This window comes from Zalophus californianus, chromosome 7 (assembly GCF_009762305.2).
Source record: "Zalophus californianus isolate mZalCal1 chromosome 7, mZalCal1.pri.v2, whole genome shotgun sequence".
In the NCBI taxonomy this organism is placed as follows: Eukaryota; Metazoa; Chordata; class Mammalia; order Carnivora; family Otariidae; genus Zalophus; species Zalophus californianus.
Window position 1 is genome coordinate 86,324,297 of NC_045601.1, and position 22,698 is coordinate 86,346,994.

The 22,698-nt window shown below is 38.1% G+C and overlaps 1 protein-coding gene across 1 annotated transcript in view; it reads right to left on the reverse strand.

The window, feature by feature from the left end:
* COL19A1 (collagen type XIX alpha 1 chain) overlaps positions 1 to 21,286 on the reverse strand; it is a 325,436-nt gene extending 304,150 nt beyond the window's left edge. The window contains exons 1-2 of the mRNA XM_027602614.1: positions 21,227 to 21,286; positions 7,614 to 7,740 (exon numbers count right to left, since the gene is read on the reverse strand). Of these exons, the coding sequence (XP_027458415.1) occupies positions 7,614 to 7,704 (91 nt within the window). The 5' untranslated portion in view covers positions 7,705 to 7,740; positions 21,227 to 21,286. The remainder of the gene's footprint in view (positions 1 to 7,613; positions 7,741 to 21,226) is intronic.
* Positions 21,287 to 22,698: the final 1,412 nt, after the last annotated feature.

The window sequence follows — 22,698 nt, forward strand, 5'->3', positions numbered from 1 at the left end:
ATTTTTATATTCAAAATATGTTCTAATATTAAAACAAGTGAACTAATACTATATTTGAACACAGATTTGACTGAGGTTTTCTTGCCAGATGGTATTAAACTTTAGATCGGAAGAGGACTGCTGTGGACTGAATGTGTCCCCCCAAAGTTCATATGTTGGAGCTTTGATCCCCAATGCCATGGTCTTTGGAGGTGGGGCCTTTGGGAGGTAATTAGGTTTGGATGAGGACATACAAGTGGAGCCTTCCTGATGGGACTGGTGTCCTTACAGGGGGATGGAGAAACAGGAGCTCCTCCACTCCCTACCATATAAGGAAACCAGGAGGAGAGCCCTCACCAGAACCTGGCTATGCTGAAACCCTGATCTCAAGCTTCCCTGCCTCCAGAACAAATGTATCATGAACTTCAGGGGTGGTGAATGGGCTTCATCTAAATATATTTAACTAGAAAAATTAATCAGATTCTAATAGCGCTGTCACTTAATCATATTTAAAAGTTGCAATACATATATGTAAAATTGTAGTACTGAATAATTTTAGAGATTACTTAGCTACTTTGAAAATCCCTATCTCAGAGATCTTAACAGGACTGCAGGTCTGAAATGATAGTAAAATTGGATATTTTGTAAACATTACCAATTTTTTACCCAAAATCATAGTCATTTTTATAAAAACCAAGCATTTCATCAAGATCACTATATTGAAAATTAGAGAACACTGCTGAGGGAGATTAAAGTCCTAAATAGCTGAAGGGATAAACCAAGTATTTACACTGGAAAACTCAATATTGTTAAGACATCAATTCTCATTTTATCCCTAGATTCAGTACAATTCCAATTAAAATCCCAACAGGGTGTGTGTGTGTGTGTGTGTGTGTGTGTGTGTGTGTGTGTGTGTGTGTGTGTGAGAGAGAGAGAGAGAGAGAGAGAGAGAGAGAGAAAGAGAGAGAGAGAGAGAAACTGACAAGCTGATTCTCAAATTTATATGGAACTCTAAAAAACTAGAATAGTAAAGGCAAAAACGAAGAACAAGCTTCACTACACTATCAGATACCAGAAATTTTTATAATGTGGGATTAGTGCACATATAAAGAGGTCAATGGGACAGAGTAGAAAGTCCGAAATCAGATCTGTGCATATGTGGTCCTCTTATTTACCACAAAGGAGCCACTGTAATTCAGTGGGAAAAGGATGGTCTTTCCAGTAAATGTTTCTGGCTGAACTGGATCTCCACACAGGAAAACAATAAGCCTTGACTCTTACTTCACACCATGCAGAGAAATAAATTAGAGATGATACCAGACCTAACTGTGAAAGGTAAAACAATAAAGGACTACAGAAAAACATAAGATCTTCATGAACTTGAGAAAGCAAAGATTTCTTAAAGGGACACAGAAAGCACCGATTACAAAAAACTGATAAACCAGTCTTCATTAAAATTAAAATACTTATAAATCAAAGGACAACATTAAAAAGAGTAAAAAAGAGCCATAGACTATTGTAATACATATATCTGATCATGTATCATATCCAGAATATACAAAGAACTCTCACAAATTAGAAAGAAAAATATTGAAAGTTCTATTTTGAAAATGCACAAAATATTTAAGCACTTCACAAAAGCGAAGATCCAAATTGCCAACCTGCATGTGGAAAGGTATTCAACATCATTAGTAATCAAGGAAATGCAAAGTCAAGCCACAATGAGATACTGCTAAATGACTAAAATTTAAAAAACTGACAGCACCAAGTTTTGATGAGAATGTGGAGCAAGAGAACTCTCCCACATTGCTTGTAGGAGTGGGAATCAGTGCAACCACTTTAGAAAACTGACAGTGTTTACTAAAGCTAAATATACATGAACTCTATGGCTTGGAAATTCAACAGCCCAAGAAAAATGAGCACAAAAAAATGAGTGTAAAGAACCCTTTTAGAAGAGAATATTCATTGTAGCATTATTGATAATAGTATAAAACTGGAAACAATCCAAATGTTCACTGACAAGAGAATAAATGAATAAATTGTGGTATATACAATGAAAAATTGTACAACAATAAAAAAGAATAAACTTCTGACACATGCAACAACCTCAATATCACAGATACATTATTAAATGGAAAGAATACCATTCCCAAAAGAATACCATTCTGCATAATCTCATTTATATGAAATTCAAAAGACTGTACAACTAATTTACGTCAAGGTACGGGTTACCTTGGTGGGACGTCAACTGAAAGCGGATACAGGAAAGCCTTCTGGGGTTCTGGAAATGTTCTATAATTTGATCTGAGTGGTAGTTACACAGATGTATAAATGTATATATGTATATGTAAAAATTCATTACACTGAGCATCTAAGATTTATTGACCCTTAGTGTGTACCTCAACATGAAGAAAACAGCGTATCTGTAAGAAAACAAGCTAAAAATCATTCTTGCAAAACAAAACAAAACAAGTGAAATTCTGATCAAATTTTTATAATGACTTTGAATGACTATATGATGGTAATAAACAAGATTAAATTCTCCACAACGTATGTAGGGAAAGCCCAACAGATGACTAACAAAACAAATCTCAAGACAGTGGAAAGGGAGTTCCTACAAAGATGCTTTCATCATGAGGGGAAGGTATGCTGGCCTACCACCAAGCTGGAAACAGTATATGTCTTATTTTTAAATTCTTCCAAAGACTTAATGAATATATGATGACATCAAAGTAATAACCCTGTCACTTTGAAATGGACAGAATTCAACATTTCCAGCAATGTTCATGAAAGCAATTCCCCACTTAAGTCTTTAGTTTATGAAAGTCAAATATAGCTTCACATATTTAGAACATGTGCTTTATTGTGAAAATCTGAACAAAACAAAGGAAAACTAAACGTTAATTATTTGGGGGTAAGATTCAGCGTACAATAATAATCTGAATGCATGAGTCTTAGGGATCCATCACATACAAATGGCAAGGCAGTAGATGTGGCTATCACAAGTTGGATGTGTTAACTTCCATAAATATTGACACATAGATTTTAATATAAAATAAAGTACACTTTTTGAGTAAATGTGCATGTACCTTGAAGAACTACTGATAAGATCCAAATATCCTATCAGGTAGACAGAGGAGAATCACTGCTACAGTGAAACTCCCAAGTTTCTCTGGACTATTTCAAAAGTAATTACTAAAATTTCACCACAAAAGATGTACTACTTGGGGACCCTTAATCGACAGACCTTTTGAAAAGCAAATGCAAAGGTTTCTGACAAATTCCTGCTAAGATGTTGTCGGTGATTGTCAGACCCACTTTCCTCCTGACCTGTTTTGAAGGACCTGGGCAGCTCACCGGATTGGAAGGTTACCAAAAGGAGGGCAGCTAGGTCCAATTTGGGTAGATTATGGGTGTGGACCCCAACTCGGGGCTCTAACCCATGACTGGATCAAGACCTGAGATGAGACCAAAACCAACTGAGCCACCCAGGCGCCCCCATCACTCTTCTTTTCTAACATGCATTAAGGAAAATTGTTTTCCTTACTGTTAGTGACAAAAACCCATAACATGGCATTTGCTTCAAGATTAGAATTGGGAAGGTGAAGAGTAGCAATTTGCCACAGATGCAGTACTGGTCTGTTTTCTTTTCGTAAACAGAGCAAAGAAGAAACTGTAGGTGTTTCACATTTTTTTTTTTTTAAAAAAAAGGCTAAAACAGACTCTCTGTTGGGCTGAGGGGGAAGCAGGCTTTTAATTTTATTGTTACTGGTTCCCTGTAGGCCTCCTGTATATTTCGTACTTGGATAACAACTCTGATAAAGGATTATAGAGTATCCTGGGCAAGGAGAAAAACATTGGTTAACAAATATAGGTAAAGATCATCATGCCAAAATATAACGAAAATAATATGGAAAAGTGACCAAGAAAAAAAAAAAGAAATGAGAACACAGCTATTTTAACAAAAAAGTCACAAAAGGTCACAAAATCTTCACAGCTTCTTGCGGGTTTGTTGTTGTTGTCATTGTTTTAATACAAAGCTGTTCCTCCAAAGAATACCTGGTTAGGAGCTATAATTTTTATTTAATAATTATGGAACTTTCCTCCACTTTAAAAATTTAGGAGTTACAAAGTATATTTGTCAGTTATATGGTACCATATTGAACATGAGGAATTCTTAAAAACACAAAATAAAATTCTCTATATGATAGCATACTTCCTACTCTGAGTTTAAGAGTGCGGTGTGTAGTCAATTAATTAAAAGCCAAATTTCAGAGTAACAGTGTTTCCTTGTAATTTACAGAAAACTAGTTTTAAAAGGTATATGCACATGGTCTAGGGCCTAAGTTTATAATCAATTCCATCTAGACACTTAACCTGATGTTTTACCATAAGAAAAAGAAATGGCATTCTATTATCTCTCCTTTTATCAAGTCTGTTTTTTTGTTTTTTAGATGGGGGAGGGGGAGAGAACCAGAGGGAAAGGGAGAGAGAGAACTTCAAGCAGGCTCCACACCCAGCACAGAGCCTGATGAGGGGCTCCATCTCATAACCCTGAGATCATGACCTGAGCCAAAATCAAAGAGTCAGAGTTTAACCTACTGAGCTACCCAGGAGCCCCTGGGTGGGCGGAGGGATTTGTGGCTTTTCCTTACTCTGGTTTGCTGTTTTTATTATTTTTGATGGTAACTTAGTACTTTGGCCTTAGACCAGATTTAGGAAAGTAGAACAAAAAGAGTAACCTTTAATTTTTCAACATATAAACTTCTATCCTAACAGAAAATCTTAAGAAACGGATTAAAACAAGTTTTAAGATCTACATAATGTATATTTTTAATATGGTTCTCTTCCCCATCCTCTTTTGACAACTGAACTGAACTGCCACATTCAAATTGATTATCTGCAATATGAAAATATATAAATATGCCTTAACTCATAATCTCAACATAATAGTAAAACATAAGACTAAGAATAACTGAATTCTTAATAGCTTCAAGATTTTAAAATTCAAGTTGTATTGAATCTTTCCGTATTACTCTTGAATTCTGTCCCAAGTGAAACAATATCCCGAGTATCATTAAGCATACTATAGAGTTAAAATAAAGCAATTAGAAGGCTCAATTTATCCTTCATATATTTAGGTTTAACAGTAGACTGCTGACAACTTCACAGACTCCAGAGCTGAAACCCTAGCCTCTCCCTCAGATTTGTTATATCTTATTTTTAGATGTAATCACTTCCCTCCGGTAAATGGTTAGTGACCACACACGCAGGTCTGCACATGAGGAAACTAAAAAGGGAACCTTGCACTGTGAATCAGAGACACAAGACACAAGAAGAGCCCCAGATGCAGTACTGGTCTGTTTTCTTTTCGTAAACAGAGCAAAGAAGAAACTGTAGGTGTCATGCCCAGCGTGTCATATTCTTCAATAATCCCTGTGGCAGTGCTGTGCTGACATTTTCAATTAATGCAAACGATACCTGAAGTTAAGCAATTTCCATGGCACGTTCAGTATGTGTTGCTTCAGGAACACTTTCTCTCAAACGGCCTGATAAAAATCAACTCTTCATTTTTGTCTGTATTAATTTCCCTCAGTGCTTCATATTATGTGAATCTTGTTAGAATTCAGATTAATTTTGAACTCATACTTCTTAGAAAAATCTTTTAGAAAGATCAATTTGGTATAATTAATTGGACCAGAATATATGCATTTCAGGAGTCCTACATACAATATAACCTGATTAAAGAATTGAGATACCAAAGCTGCAAAAGCAAAACATCCTGGGGAATCCCAAAATGGGGAAGTTTCAGTCACACAAGATGATTAAGTTCTAGAGATCTGCTGTGCAACATTGTGCCTATAGTCAACAATACTGAATTACACACTTAGATATTTCTTAAGAGGGTAGATCTAATGTTAAGTGTTTCTACCACAGTTTTTTTTCAAACGAGTTATTAGAGGCAAAAATAACATAAAATGACATAAAATAAAATAAGATAATACAAAGGGAATCTGGTAGCATAAGATGCAAGATAACCAAGAAAGAAAAGGAAAAAAAGAAAAAAACCTCAATTAATTATTCCAAAAGTGAATGTTTCTCCCAATGTCTTCGTCAGACACATTGCATTAGATACACCTGGGGAGCTTGTTAAAAATGTAAATTGCTGAATCCCACCCCAGCCTATCCTGCATAATGACAATCTCAGAGTGGGATTTAGGAATCAATACCCCAGATGATTTCTGCTCAAACTAAAATTAGAATTACATTTATTATAGATCCTTCAAACATTATTAAGAACATTTATTATGCACTAGCACGTCCCTAAAAACTGTGTCCTGCTCAACCAAAGATTCATTTTCCTTTCTAACCAAAGAAGTCCTATCCTCTCTGTATAAGTTGCAAATCCCATTACCTACTAGCGTTCTTAAAAGGAGGAAACATAAAGAAATTAAGAGTAGCAACATTATCAGAATGAACTCTCCTTGCCCTATGGACTTTCTTTTGTCATGAGTCAATTCTGATTTATTTCTCACTGAAGAAAGAGTTTCACCCCCCAAAAAAATATGACAGCCTCAGGATATCATTGATAGAGCGGTAGAATATTCAAACTTTCATGTGGATTATTAGGAAATGCACCTCCTGACAAATTAATATAAAAGTCATAAAGACTTACGTAAAGCTGAGAGACTAAGACTTGGTATATCTTTATAAGAGACTGTTTTGATTCTATGTGTGCTTCAAACTCAAAAGTCTCTACCAGGCTGTGTTTATACCTGCTTAGCAAAACTTATTAAAGATATATTCAAAAGAATAAGCACAATAAGACTCAGAGTTTCAGAATACATCATCATATGTGACCATCATCAGAATATATCTTATGTGATCATTTGCATAGGAGAGTTGAAGTTTCTCTTTGCTTAGCAAATGGCTTCTCCAGTGTGTCTAGTTCGACTTAGAAGTACATCTAGATCAGTAATTTACAACTCAAAGTTCAAGAAAAGTTTTCCAAATTAGCCACATAATCATTTTTAAAAATCAGAGGTGAGAGTAAATGTTTCAAACTGCCTTCAAGCCATTTGGAAACATTTGTGAAGTTGATAATTTAACAACTGCAAATAAATATTATCTATTTAGTGCAAAAAGTGCTCTAACAACTGTTAATCTTTTGTTCATTTCATCTGAGATACTATAGAACTTACATATAATTAAACTACATTTCTTTTTATATCTCCTATTCTGTTTTTTGCTTTTGCCTAATTAAGATTAGGTATGTTCCTGGTTAAACCTAATTAGTGATAGACTTATGTACTTCTAATTTGAATAACTTAGAGGGGAAAAGGAGAAAAATACACACAGAGAATTATGCACACAAATTTATATTTATAAACATCAATGAGAGAAAAGAAAGTCTATTTAGACTGATATATATATGGGAAAAATGAGGTAATTTTAGAAATTCTCAATGTGCAACATGAAAGGTCAATGGGGAAAAATAATGAATTATTTATTTTGTACTAGTAGATTTAATCTATGGCCTCCTCAACCCCAACAACTTATTTTAATGATTTTAAAGATAACCAAAAGGCTATAAATAACATTTAGTGACTGGACAAAAGAGGTGGCCTGGATACCTGACTTGTCCCTGACCGTCACGGAAATGGAAGCAGGAAGCAGAAGTATTGCCACCCAGAGCCATCGTTTCCAAGAACCAGCGTGCCTCATTGTGCCTCGAAACCATGTGAACAAGTGGCCACAGATCTGCAACAAAACAAAATATTGGAACTGAGCTTCTTGTATACGGTTCCTCTCATCATGATCTCTAGAAAACCCTCATCACCAAAGAGAACACAATAGATTTTTACAATATATATAATTATATAATTGGATATACAAGTATATATGTAATGATACATAATAACACAATATATACCTTAATGTGTATGAAAAAGCTCCAAAAATATTTTCTGATTAGTTCCTAATTATCAGTGTCCACAAAGCCTCTTACACCTTAAATTTTCTCTTCCTAACATGTGTTTTTTAAAGCTATACCACTTAAAATGATTTTTGTGTGTGTATATATATTTCTAAATGCTGGTAAAATACACCTAACATAAAATCTACAATCTTTTTCAGGGGCATTAAGTACCTTCATATTATTGTGTGATCATCACCACCATCCATAACTTCTCATCTTGCAAAACTGAGACTAACTATTAAACACTAACTTCCCATTTCTTCCTCCCCCAGCCCCTGGAAACCACCACTTTACTTTCTGTCTCTATGAATTTGACTACTCCAGGTACCTCATATGAGGGGAATCATACAGTATTTATCCTTTTGTGACTTTATTTCACTTAGCATAATGTCCCTAAGTTTCATCCATGTGGTAGCATGTGTCAGAATTTCCTTCCTTTTTAAAGCTGAATAATATTGCACTGTATGTATATACTATGTTTTGTTTATCCATTCATCTGTTGATGGACACTTGGGTTGCTTTTGACTATTGTGAATAATGCTGCTATAAACACGAATGAACAAATACCTGTTCAAGTCCCTGCTTTTAATTCTTTAGAGTACATACCCAGAAATGGAGTTGCTGGATCATATGAAAATTCTATTTTGAATTTTCTGAGTAATGATCATACTGTTTGCCATAGCAGCTGCACCATTTTATATTCCCACCAACAATGCACAACAGTTCCAAATTCTCCACATCCTCATCAACATTATTATTATTAGTAGTAGTTTTAATAGCAAACATCCTAATGGGTGCAAGATGGTATCTCATTGTGTTTTGGATTTTCATTTCCCTAAGGATTAGTGATGGTGAACATCTTTTCATATGTTTATTATCTATTTGCCTATCTTCTTTGGAGAAATATCTATTGAAATCCTTTCCCCATTTTTAAATCTGGTTTTCTGTTGTTGAATTTTAGGAGTTCTTTATATATTCTGGATATTTGCCCCTTTTCAGACATGATTTGCAAATATTTTCTTCCGTGTTGTGGGTTACCCCTTCACTCTCTTGATTGTGTCCTTTGCTGCAGTTTTTTTATTTGTGTGTCATCCAATTTACCTATTTTTCTTCTAACCTGTTCTTTTGGTGTCATATACAATGATTTATATTTTTAAAATATAATCTTATTATTCACAATCTATTTTCTCTTCTGAATATTAGTGTTACATACTTTGTCTCAACTGATATTACATTTTCTATAAACTTAACTATGTTGTTACTCAGTTGAACAATCACTTCTACTGGAGGGATTACTAGACACGTGAAAAGCAATCTTTCCTTCTGTTCAAAGAGAAAAATGGATATATGCCATGACTACCTCACCTGAGCCTACCACTGGCATCAGATTTAACATTAATGTGTTACCCTCCATAATCATTTGTCTTTCTAAATATAGACTACTACTTTATAAGTATTACAATAAAAGATTTAGTAAATAGAATCCCTATAATGGAAAACTTAAATATTACTTAAATTAATTTTTAGAGTGAAATAACTAAACATGGGACTAAATTGCAAATAAAAATATAATGGCTCCTTCAGTGTATTTAACAATTGCAGTATTATTAGAATAGCTATTCTAAGACTTCTAAATAGGCAAATAATATTGAATCATTTATTTGCTATCAAAGTTTACTCAAGAGTCAAGTATAAAAGAATCTATCATACCAATGTCTAAATGTTGTCAGTACACACTCCAGAAAAAAACCAAAGCCATACTATTTGGTATTCTGCATGTGCAAAATACCCTAAGATCAGCATTTTAAAATTAATTCAAGATTTTAGATATTTCTGGATGAATAGCTAAAAGCAGCAACTGCAATACTAAAATCGTATGTGTGATTCTAAATATCAAACATCTGGTTTTATGCCTTATCTCTTTTGAACTCTTTTATCTAGATATAGCCCTAATCCTCATATGACTTTGCAAACTTATCCTATTATTTCAAATCAGTTAATAACTATTAAAGCAATTACTTTATTTCAAATAAATGAACTCACAAATATTAATCTAATTATTGAAGAGATCCTTTGATTGTTTGCAGTCTTAAGTAGCGATTTCTTATCTTCTAGAAATTTTTATGACTTAAAGGGATTTCAATTACTAAAACATAAACAAGAAAAAAAGAGTAAGTTTTACACTATTATAATCATTAAACATTCAGTAAAAAATTACCATGCAAATAATCTTGTGCAGATGGATTAAATCAGAAAATTTTACCAAATATTTAAGCAGTAATTATCACTGAACTTTCACTTAAAAAATTTCAGAGAATAGGCAAAGAGAGTAAATCATTAAGTCAGCAAAATTATTACACCATACTCGACAATGATTTTTTTTGACAATGATATTATAAGAAAAGAAAATTACAGGCAAATCTCTCTTGAACACAGATGCAAAACTGTCAACAAAATTTTCGCACAGTAAAGGAAACCATCAACAAAACAAAAAGGCAACCTACAGAACAGGAGAGGATATTTGAAATGACAGATCTGATTAGGGGTTAATATCCAAAATATATAAAGAACTCACACAGCTCAACACCAAGAAGACAAAAAATGGAGTTAGAAAATGGGCAGAAGACATGAAGAGACATTTTTCCGAAGCAACTCTTATTAAGAGTTGATAACTTAGCAGTGTAGTATAGTGGTGGAAATCATGGTTTCATGTCCGGACTTCGTCACTTACAAACAAGTTATGTAATTTCACTAAGCCTTCATTTATTTATCTGAAAACTGATAATAACACTAGCAATAAATTATTTAACACCTGGGGAAAGTATAGTAAAGATCCTTGAACATAAGTATTCAAAAAATTACCTGCTATTATAATTGGTTGCTCTACAAATTCACAAATAATAATAAATAAAAATGTAGTTATATTTATCTCCTCAACCTGAAGTTGACATTGATATTTGGACAATGAGGAAATGCTGAAGCATCCTAGAAATTTATGTTCATTGAAGCTTTGGTCCCTGTTACAGCAACAAAGAATCAGAGAGCTATACAAGCATATTCACTCAATCTTGAGGTCTCCCAACTGTTTCCTTGAGCCACTTAGAAATTGATAGCACTTAGCTTCAATCTCCTTTATGCAAAATGTTTGAAGAAGATATGGAGAGTTGACCAAATGTCCTAGTTACTGATGAATTGCCATTCCACCCTCCATTGAAATGTCTCTCACCAAGTTCAGCAAGAACTTGAAAGAAGAATCCTTTTCTCTCACCATCTAATTCAACTTTTGGTGCTATTTCCAATAGCTGACCACTCCCTCCTTCTTGAAATCCTCACTCTCATTGGCCTCCCTGCCCTCACACTCTCTGGAATTTCCTTCTAAATCCCTTCTCAAATCTTGTTTCTACCTGATTTCTTAATCCTGGGATCTGTGGGCCCTCCTTGCCCAACTTTTTATAAGGTCTCCTTAGGTGATCTCACCATTCTTTTCACTTTAAACGTATCTGTCAGATAATTCTAAAATTGGTATGCCCAGTCCCATCTTCTCTGAACATTAGATTGTGTAGCCAGCTGTCTATTCTATATTCTCTCTTAGATGTTGCACAGACACCTGTAACTTATTATGTCCAAATTAAATGCTGATTCCCAACCACAGTGTACTCCTCTCATGCTCTTCCCAGTCTCTGTTAGCACCCACCAAAATGCTCAAACCAGGAACTCAAGCATCACACTGATGTTTCTGTCTTCCTCATCACCATCTCCCACAACCAGTCAGCAAGTCATATCAGTGTTAACCCAAACCTATCTCAAATCCATCCACTGCCCTCCATTCCTCTGCTGTAATCCTAGTTCAGGTTACCCTGGGCTAGACTCCTCAACAGCTTCCTAACTGGGCACTAGAGAGCTTTTCTTTAAAAAAAAAAAAGAGAGAGAGAGAGAGAGTTTTTTTTTTTTTTCTTTGAGAGAGAGAGAGAGCGTGCACAAGTGGATGAGTTGGGGGAGGAGGGGCAGAGGGCGAAGCAGACTCCCCACTGAGCAGGGAGCCCGATGTGGGGCTCCATTCCAGGACTCCAGGATCATGATCTGAGCTGAAAGCAGACACTTAACCAACTGACCGACCCAGGTGCCCTGGAGAGCTTTTCTTAAAATAAAAGGTGAATCATGGCACTCCCCTGCTTTTACCCTTTAATGGTTTCCCATTGTACTTCATATGTAATCCAAAAGCCTTTCTATGGCCTAGAAGCCCTGACTAAACTAGCCCGTACCCCCTCTCCAGCCTCATTTGGTACTGTTCTCTTCACTGATGAACTAGTCCTCAAATTCCCTTGCTCCTTCCAAACTCAGGGCTTTTGTGCATGCTACTACAACCTGGATAATGCTGGGTCCTGTTCATCCTATATCTCTCAATGTAAATGTTACTGTGTCGAAGAGCCCTTACCTGACAAAGAAGTATCTTCACCCCATTATTCTCCAACTCAGACTATTTTGTCTGGACATATGTTAACAAACACAGTACATATGTTTATTGCCTCTAGTCAACCTTATGTTCCTTGAAGGCAGAGACTATGTCTGTCTTGTTCATCACCTTATCCTGGGCACCTAGCATAGTATCTGGAAAAGCAGGGGCTCAATAAATATTCTTTGAATTAAAAAAAGTAAGATCTTTGAATTAAAAAAAGTAAGAGATTGCCAATTTCCAAATCTTGAGATACAGTAAAATATATTTATCTTTGAATCTGTAGTGATGATAATTTAGACTTTATAATTCTTAAGGCATTTCAAGATCTTACAATATTTCAAGGACCATCATGAGCATTCTTTCTTTTGATACATTTTATTATTTTTCTTTTTAAGTTTTTTATTTTAATTCCAGTATAGTTAACATACAGTGTTATATTAGTTTCAGGTGTACATCTCTTTGCACATTTTAAAACATGTTTACTAGTTGAGGTTTCTGGGTTTTTTTAATTTTTAAAATTTTTTTTTATTATGTTATGTTAATCACCATACATCATTAGTTTTTGATGTAGTGTTCCATGGTTCATGTTTGCGTATAACACCCAGTGCTCCATGCAGAACATGCCCTCTTTAATACCCATCACCAGGCTAACCCATCCCCCCACCCCCCTCCCCTCTAGAACCCTCAGTTTGTTTCTCAGAGTCCATAGTCTCTCATGGTTCATCTCCCGCTCCGATTCCCCCCTCCTTCTTTCTTCCCTTCCTGCTATTATCTTCTTCTTCTTCTTCTCCTCCTCCTCCTCCTCCTCCTCCTCCTCCTTCTCCTTCTCCTTCCCCTTCTTCTTCTTCTTTTAACATATAACGTATTATTTGCTTCAGAGGTACAGAGGTTTCTGTTGTTTTGATCCTGATTAAATATAGATGTACTCCACTCTGAACATTTTTTTTCCACTATGAACATTTGGTAAAGGTTTGGTAAAAGTAAAGGTAAACTTGGTAAAGATTTCAAAATAAATCCTTGTATATGTTTTTAAAAATACCTTTTCCAGATCTTTAACCTCTGCTTCAGGCAGTTGAAGGGTTGGGAAAAACTTCCATTGGGGTCCTTCTGGACCTCTCCTCCAGATCCTTCTCACTGTCCCCAGAACCCACTGATTTCAGGCTGTTTCTTTCTGCTCTGGACCCACTTCCAATGCTCTCCAGGAATTCTCAATTCTGAGCTTTGTCCACAACCTCCTTCATCATCAAAAGTTGCCAATTTTCTATTTCATCCCCTCAGATCCCAGCTAGATGACTACCAAGATAGTTTGATAAATTCAAGCCAACAGAGGCGCCTGGGAGGCTTAGTCGTTAAGCCTCTGTCTTCAGCTCAGGTCATGATCCCAGGGTCCTGGGTTTGAGCCCCGCATCAGGCTCCCCACTCCATGGGAAGCCTGCTTCTCCCTCTCCCACTCCCCCTGCTTGTGTTCCCTCTCTCGCTGTCTCTCTCTGTCAAATAAATAAATAAGATCTTAAAATAAATAAATAAATTCATTCAAGCCAACATTGTCACAATTTAATGTGTTGCTCTTCCCGGGTAAGATTTAAATGTTAACACAGACCTTCAATGCTTTCCCAATGAACTGACCAATGAAGAACCTCAGAATAATATATGTGGATGCTGAGGTTACTGACAGCCTCAAATCATTTTTTTGTACAAATATGGCTCATGATACATTTTAAGAAGGACATGGGGAATACTGGTTACACATGTTCTCATTTTCTGAAGCAGAATTTCTTTTATATGTGGTATTTATTGAGAGGCAAGCATGTCTGACCCTAACAGGAGCAGGGTATAGGGCAAGAGATCCATACACTATATGTTTAAATATAATAAATCTAATAAAACTAAGAAGAAATGTGTTTTATCCTTTTATCTTGACAAGTATACCTTCACAAAGACCTGAAAGCCCAAGTCAAGTTTAGAACTGAACATAGCAGGCTGCAAAGGATGAACCAGTCTCTGGGCTGGACCAAAGCTCTTCTCTCATTTTTTCCCATTCCCACCTTGGTCTGCACCATGAGGAGCCTCACCCACATGTATGGGAACATACCAGTAAATCTAAGCTCTGTCCACAACAATGGCAAGCAGTCACTGCTTGATACCCCCACTGGGGCCTACAAGTTTTCCTACCAGTAACTTGGTCTGCCCTTAGGAAGATGAACCCAAGGAAGAAGTCTGCCAGGTCCTATAAGAGGACTAAGAGTCATTTGGTCAGGGAATTTCAGGATCTTCCCAGAGCCTCATCTAGCAGCTTGGGCTTTGGGTGGACAGGCACCCTTAACTCTGTGGACTCCTAACCCTGAGAGCAGGAGCATATCCAGAGCGAGGCCATATAAAGGCCTTCCAAAATGTAAGGCCCAGAGCAGGGACCTTGTTGCCTGGGCCTAAGGGTAGTACAGACGACAAGTATCAGGTCCCCATTCTACAGATATGAAAACTCAAAGATCATAGAGAAGATCCCAGAGCCTGAGATCTAAGTCCAGTTCTTCTTGCCTAAGAAGCCAGTGCTGTTACACCATCAGGATGTGGGATAGATCTATCATATCCCTATATACTTCTTCTAAATTTTCAGTTATTCTCTATCAAGATGCTAGCCAGACCCAGGCAGTTCCTTCCCAGCACTACAAAGGACCAAAGTCATAACTGTGAACGTGCCCAAGTACTGGCAGTCTTGAGCAGACAACAGTGCTGGAGACTACGAACACTCTAAAATCAACCAGAGAGCCCTGTCTGTAACTGATTTCTCGTTGCCATGACAACAAAGAGATAAAGGCTGCCTGAAGGTCTATCTATAACTCTACCTCTATAACCTATAATCTACAACCTATTATTCTCACCATCCTTGGCCAACTGGAATAGTTTTAGATACTGGTTGGGGTAAGGTAATTAAAAAGGAAAGTCACTCTCCCTTAACTTCCCCTTATTGAGCACTTGAAAACTTATGAGGCAGCTGTCAGAATATTTTAATTAGGACATGGATTTTTCAAAATTCCTTATTAATCTAAATTCATGTACAGAGAGCACAAAAAGGACAGAAAGGAACTGTGGAAAAACCTTAATCTTTCATTCCATCCATACAATGAGACTCCTACTATGGGCCATTGGGGGGAGACAGTAGTCATTAGGAATATAGCAGGGAACCAAATAGAGGAAGTCCTTGGTGTCACTCTGGTCAGGGAGACCAAAAACGAACAAGCACATACTTTATCTTTGCGAGATAGACACTAGGAAGTAAAGGAAAGCAGAGTAAGTAGAATGATGAAACAGCAGGCTTGCTAAATAAGATGGTCAGGTACGTCTTAGCACAAGCTTTTGAGTAAACCAAAACAAACAAAACCAAATCTGCCAATGGAACATGAATCGTTTTACTGTTATGCCATCTAACATTTTATAATGCTCACTCTGCATCTTTAAAATTTGGTATTAGGTAAAGGGTCAGAACATTAGCGTTAAGACAGAAATAGAAAATAACATGGGAAAGAAAGTGAAAGAGGCAAAGGGAGAAAATAGAGAAAGAGTCCTAATTTGCTTTATGTGGACTATTAAATGAGCGACACCACATTTCAACTTTCAGAAAAGTAAATTTGATTTGTCAAGTGACTGAGAGAACACATGTTTTCAGAGCATTCATTATAAATAGAATTGCTGTGTGACTGGGTAGGGGATCAATTCTTAAATCAAACCTCTTGACTACCCTCCAATATGCCTGTATGTAACTCCAAGAAAATCTGGCCATAGTATTATGAAGTCACACATCTTGTAAATAAGCAAAAACAACAGGTGGTACACATCTGTTCTTTTACCAATCTTTAGAATCTATCTTTAGTGAAGCTACAGCAGAGTCTATAAACTATTGGAGAAAACCAGCTGAAAAGCCATGCCTATAGAGCTAAATTCCAAGCCAATAATAGGACAAAAATTCCCAAGAGCTTAGGACTAGATCTAGCATTATTTCATAATTTTATCATTGACTACAGCAATGAAATTGAAGTTAGTTTGCAGAAGTCTGTTGCAGCTTCAGCAAGGGTTCTGCCCTCATTATAATCTACAGAAAGCCCTTGACCTTTATATTTTAATTACAGGCATCATATTTAACTTAAGAACCTAAGTTAGAAATTTCAAAATCCTCTTCAACTCATTCTTTACCCCTCCTATATCAAACCTCTATCAAGTCTATCAAATCTACCTTTAAAAATTTCCTTTGACTCCATACCAACTTCTTCATCTTTACAAAAACTAACTTCACCTCCTTACCATTTCTAATCTGTAAAAGTGCAGCAGACTCCTAACTACATTCCTTTCCTTCAGTCTCGTTCCCCTTGATACTATCTCCCTACTGTTCTAGAATTCTATAGCAGCGATCTAATCATGTTAGTGTTCTGCTTTTTTTAATATCTCCTGGTGGTTTTTCATTGGCCATTTCTAAGGGAAGCTCTCAGGCTCTTTCACAGTGGGGTCCTCAACTCATCTGACCAGTCTTGTAGCCTGCTACCTCCTTCCAAACAAATTTTACACCATCAAACTCTTCACAATTCCCCAAATGTGCCAGGCTTTGCACATGCTGTTTGGGCTGTTGGGATGTCTTTCCAATTCTCTTTCCAACTGGTGATCATTTACTCTGCCTTCTACATGCAGTTCAAATGCCATGTCCTCTATGAAGTCTGCAAGAACCATCACAGAGTTCATTTACTCACTGCCTTGCAATCCAACGGAGCTCAGTACCCACCTCTGCTTCAGCGCGGTCTACACAGCATTTTAATAACCTGTGTGCATTCTGTCTCTTCTCTATACTGAACATCTTGTAGAAAAAAAGTATTTTATCATTTGTGTTTTGTTCAAACATTAAATAATGTTTAAACACGGCATTTAGTAGGTGCCTACTTGATCAATCTGTAGGATGAATATAGTCTAAGACAACACATTTCCAAAATTAAACAAATGGAGGTTCAAACTGTTAAGTAATATATCCGGATATGGACTTAACATTTACAGAAGGTATAGGTGGAGAATTATTACTAAAAGAAGGCTCAGTGAACATAATTTCAGTTATTTAATGAGATGCACAAAAGATAATACTACTGAATTTTTCTTCCATCACAGAAAATACATCCCCTGGTTCTCAATGCTTATAAGCCTCTAAAACTGATCAACTCTATCACATTTTCCCAAACTTCTATGTTATTTCTCCTGACACTTCAAAACTGGTGCCTACTTCCCAAAGGGTCTCCAACCTCAGGTTCCCTTTGAACGTGCTTAACTGATTCTCTTCACCCTCAACAACTTGTTTTATTGATTCACTTCTCTGATCTATCGTCTCCATCAACTTTTTTGGTACCATTCTCAACTTCCATCATTATGAATGACCTACATTTTTTCGGATTTCAATTCTCTAGCTCCATTTCCACAGATATATCTGTATCAGTGATCCAACGCCACTTAAAATTTTAAATTAACATAGACGTATATATTTTCCTTATGTATCAAGTTTTCCTAATTTTCCTATTTGAAGGGCTCTACTAACTTTATGATCTAATAATCTTACAATCTCATGATTATTTTTTATTTCTCTCAAAGAGAGGTAGCAAGACCCTGTGGGCTTCACAAATATCATGGGATATCATGGGTCAGGCCTATTATTCCCACTCTCGCATTTGCCACCTATCAATTTCCAAACTCAACATGGAACTTCCTCACCTGATTATCTAAGGACCTACAAAATAACACCGTAAAAAGCCCCTTGCCTCTCAGTTTCTCCTTCCCGATCTCTCCTTGGCAAGTGCTATCTGCTCTCCTCATCTCCGGTTTCATCCCAGCTTTTGGATTCTCTGTCTTACCAGGCACATGACTGCTCACTCCCACCTCTAAGCCTGCACACATGCCATTCCTTCTGGATGGAATGCCCTCTCTCTTGCTCTCTTCGGCTAAGCCTCTTTATTCTCTCCCTCTTCAAGATACACGACCTTAATGCAGCCTGCCTCGAATAATCCAACTCCAGTCCCATTCATTCTATTTTTTTTCAGCATCCTTTCCAGGTTATATATTAGCATCTCTCTAGCCCTGCCAGTTTGTATTCCTGCTAATTTTTCATTTTGACTTGAATTTGTACTTATGATGTCAATTGTTTTTGTTTTGTTTTTATTTAAATTCAATTAGCCAACATATAGTACATCATTAGTTTTAGATGTAGAGTTCAGTAATTCATCAGTTGCATATAACACCCAGCGGTCATTACATCACATGCGCTCCTTAATACCCCTCACCCAGTTACCCCATCCCCCCACCCACCTCCCCTCCAGCAACCCTCAGTTTGTTTCCCAGAGTTAAGAGTCTCTCATGGTTTGTCTCCCTCTCTGATGACTTCCCATTCAGTTTTCCCTCCCTTCCCTATGATCCTCTACACTGTTTCTTATATTCCACAAATGAGTGAAACCATGTAATTGTCTTTCCTTGATTGACTTACTTCACTCAGCATAATACCCTCCATCTCCATCCACATCCATGTACAACTATGGTTTCTATTTCCATATATTCTCTTGCCTCTAAAACCATCCACTCTGTGTACCCACTGGGTATTACTGCCTGCTGGGGAAAAAATGAACTACAATTTCAACAGGAGAGAGTGAACAGAAGGACCATGAAGTAGATGGAAATTTTGTTTCTGGAGAATACAATGGGCTTCTATCTGTTTTAGATGGTTTTCTTGGATGACAATGATTCGGATACAGAGATAATGTCCCAACTGTGATAATAATCGCATTTGGTTTTCTTTCACCTTTTCAGTTTTTCCCTGACCTTTTCATATCAGGTTCAGGCTCACTCCCCTGCTCTATCACTACATCTTCTCCCTCTTTCTCAGGAAACCCCACTTAGGTGCCTAGCCAGTTTGAGAGATCAGACTGGACAGAACCTCATGGAGGCCCGTGCCAGTAACTTCCTCCATTTTCTATCCCCTAGGGAGAGAATGAATTGTTCTACCCCGGGATCCCCTTCCTCTTTTCCATCCTGAAGAGATATTCCCACTCAAAGAACCCTGTCAACCCTCCTCAGGAAGAAATTTTAGGTACATTTTGCACCATCTGAACATCTAAACATCTCAATTCCTCCTTTGCAGGCATATATCAAAAATCTCTACTTAAGAGTCCTACAGCTCTCGCAAGGAGATGCTGGAAACCGCACATTTGAGGGGTTTTTGTTGTTGTTGTTGTTTAATCTCTTTAAAAACGACAGTACTGCTTGGTTTGGACTGAGAATAATCAGTGCCATTGCTCTTTCGCTTTTTGTTGGGGGTGGGTGTAGGGAAAGATGTTGGAGTGGTTTTATTTCATCCCTTCCATTACCAAGAAGATATAAATTCTTCCTGAGCGTCCCGACTCCCACCCCCCCCCTTCTTGTTTCTCCTCAGACTTCTCTAAGCTTAAGATGGGACCAAGCCCTCTTGGAATTGTGAATGGAAGGAGGCAGCACAAGTGTTTCCTTTTCCCTTGCACTCCCCAGCCTCAAGCTGGGGCTTATGATCACTCATTGCTGCAATTCCTGGATGGTTCAATTAAAACTCTCCGCATTTTCAGGGTTCTGGGCTCCCCTCTTTTGGATCCCCAGCCCACTGTGCCCTGAGGCCGGCAATGAGTTCTGGTACCCTGTTTCTCTCCATTTCCCAACCTCTCTGTGCCTCTGGGGCTCTTGCAACCTGGCCTGACCACCCCCGACTCGCCTGCTGCCTCCCTCCCTCACCCTACACGGGGCAGGTTTCGTTTACACGCGGGCCTGCTCAGAAGGAGCTAGCGTGCCCGGCGGCCGCGGCGCGCTTGGTTCCGCGCCAACAAACTTCTTCGGGACCCCGCAGTGCCCTAGCGGGCTGCGCTGCGCCCCCTCCCTGCTCACGGCCGCGGTGGCGTCGGCGCCGGCGCGCTGACGGCGGTGGCGGCTGGATCTCGCGGCCAAGGCGGTGGAGGCTGGGGCCGCGTTCTCCGAGCGCCGGGACGGGGACGTCCCCGCGGCGGCGGCGGCGGCTGCAGGGACGGCGGGGACGGCGGCTGCGCTCGGTGGGGCCGCGCTGCGCAGGCTGCAGGGTAATTAAGGAGCCACACCGGCCGCCGCGATACTGGCGGGGGCTGGGGGAGGCCGGAGTGCCGGGATCCCCGCCCGCGCAGTCCTGCGGAGCAGCGCTTGGGAGAAATACCCGCATGTCGGAATAAGTAACCCCCGACCCGAGAGCGAGGAGCCGGAACCTCGCGTCTTCCAGCTTATACCCCTTAACTGTCTCCTCGCTTCCAGTGGGTAACGTCTCTAGATGTAGACCCAAAATATGATCTAACGGCATGCATTTATATTGAGTTTATTTGTTCTGTGCATTTAACCCCATGGATTTTTTTTTCTCCTGTATTTGATGTCTGTTCTCACCCGCATCAGCAGTGCTCATAGCTCTCCTTTACAAACACACGTAGCCAGAAAAACCACCTAGAACTAAAGTATAAGGCATAAAGCCTGCATTACGTGAACATCTGAACACGAACTACATTCTATGTAGCATATTAAAGTGGCCATATGGTGCCAAACGTTCTTGGTCCCATCATTAAGCTACCTATGGGAATGCGTAATTGCAGGTGTGCATTATTTATCTACCAAACCATATTTACCTGTGCAGCACAGTTTTTACATTTTCTTGAAAAGCAGATGCACGCAAATGACCAGCAACATGAGCAGATGACATAGACCCGGCATGTGTGCGGCCCGGCAAGTGAAAGGGCCGGTGGCAAAGCTGCGCAGCTTACCTTGAACGTGTGTTTGAGCCCCTCAGAGGCGCAGTGGAGTCCGGCCCGGGCTGCCGCACCGCCGAGGAGTGGCCCGAGTGAGCTCCCTGCGAGTGGGGAAGGGGGACGCATCTCTGCCCTTATTAGTCTCTCCCAGTGTGACCCTCCCACTCGATGAGAGGACGGAGGACTCCGCAAGACAGGACTCCGCCAACTCGTGCACAGGTTTTCCTTAATTACAACAATGTCGCCTTGCAGCTAGGAATAATGCCTTTCGGGTTTATGGTTTTGTTTTGGGGGTTTTTTTGTTTTTTTTTTTTTTTTGGTTGCAGGTGCTAGAGTTTCTCACTTTGATTATGAAGTGTCTTCCAGGTATTGTATGTGGCACACATTCACAGGTAGATAATTGGCTTTTTAACAGTTGAGCTAAAAAGGGGTATCATTTATGTTTCATTTTTCACTTTTATGTCAGGAGTTTATATAAAGTTAATCAAGAGAGCCTTCTCGCCTTCTAATGTTCATGTGTACAGGTTTGTGTGGCATTTGTCTCAGAGTACATAAAATTATTTTGTGATTTTAAGTATTATGTCATTCCATGATTTGGTGCTACAAATCCTGGGTTTTGGGAACTCTGGGATCCCTTTGAACATGTGAAGTTAACATTTTTCTGCAGATTTCCGGGTAGGTATTTGTGTGTGCGCGCGCATGTGTATACACGTGTGTATACACACATATAGTGGGTATATATTTGTAGGCATATATACATATTGTGTGTGTGTGTGTGTGTATGTATATATATATATATACCCATGCACATATGCATATATTTGAAAGAAAAACAAAACCATTATAGAATTCAGAAAAATAGGCATTAGAAAATGGATAAATTGGTTTAATGTTCTTTAGTTCAGTATTGCCATAGTTGGGGAAATATAAATTATGTTACTGATCCATAATAATGAAAATCAGTAAGCTTAAAAGTTACCTTAAACCAGAGAGATATGCTTCATGTGTCAGGGCTCACAGATCAGGTAATAGATAAAATTAGGCTGGCAAAAAATAAAAATGTTAAGAAAAAATTTAAGAGATCGCTCATTTCCACTTCATTTAAGTGAAACTATTAAAGAGTCAACTAGTGGTTTTTAAACCTGTCTTTCATTGTAATCAAACTACCTGCAGTTTTAGTCTTGCATCCATAGCGATACGAACCATTTTTATATGTCAGAATTTAAAACCTCTTGATGTGATTCCTTCATGTGTGATTTTCATCACTAATTTTTGGTTGACTGTGGAAAGAGGCCAAAGAGGGAGGATATCACATTAGTCACGCTGCTCAAATGGCCATTTGAAAAACATGATTCACAAACCTTCATCAGAATTTTGGTGATCATTCTCTAATTTTTTAAAAAGTGTTACCCTTATTTGAACATTTTTTTTCTTTCTAAGCAATTGTACTTTACCTGTCACTTGCTAGTGAACTGCAATAAGAACAT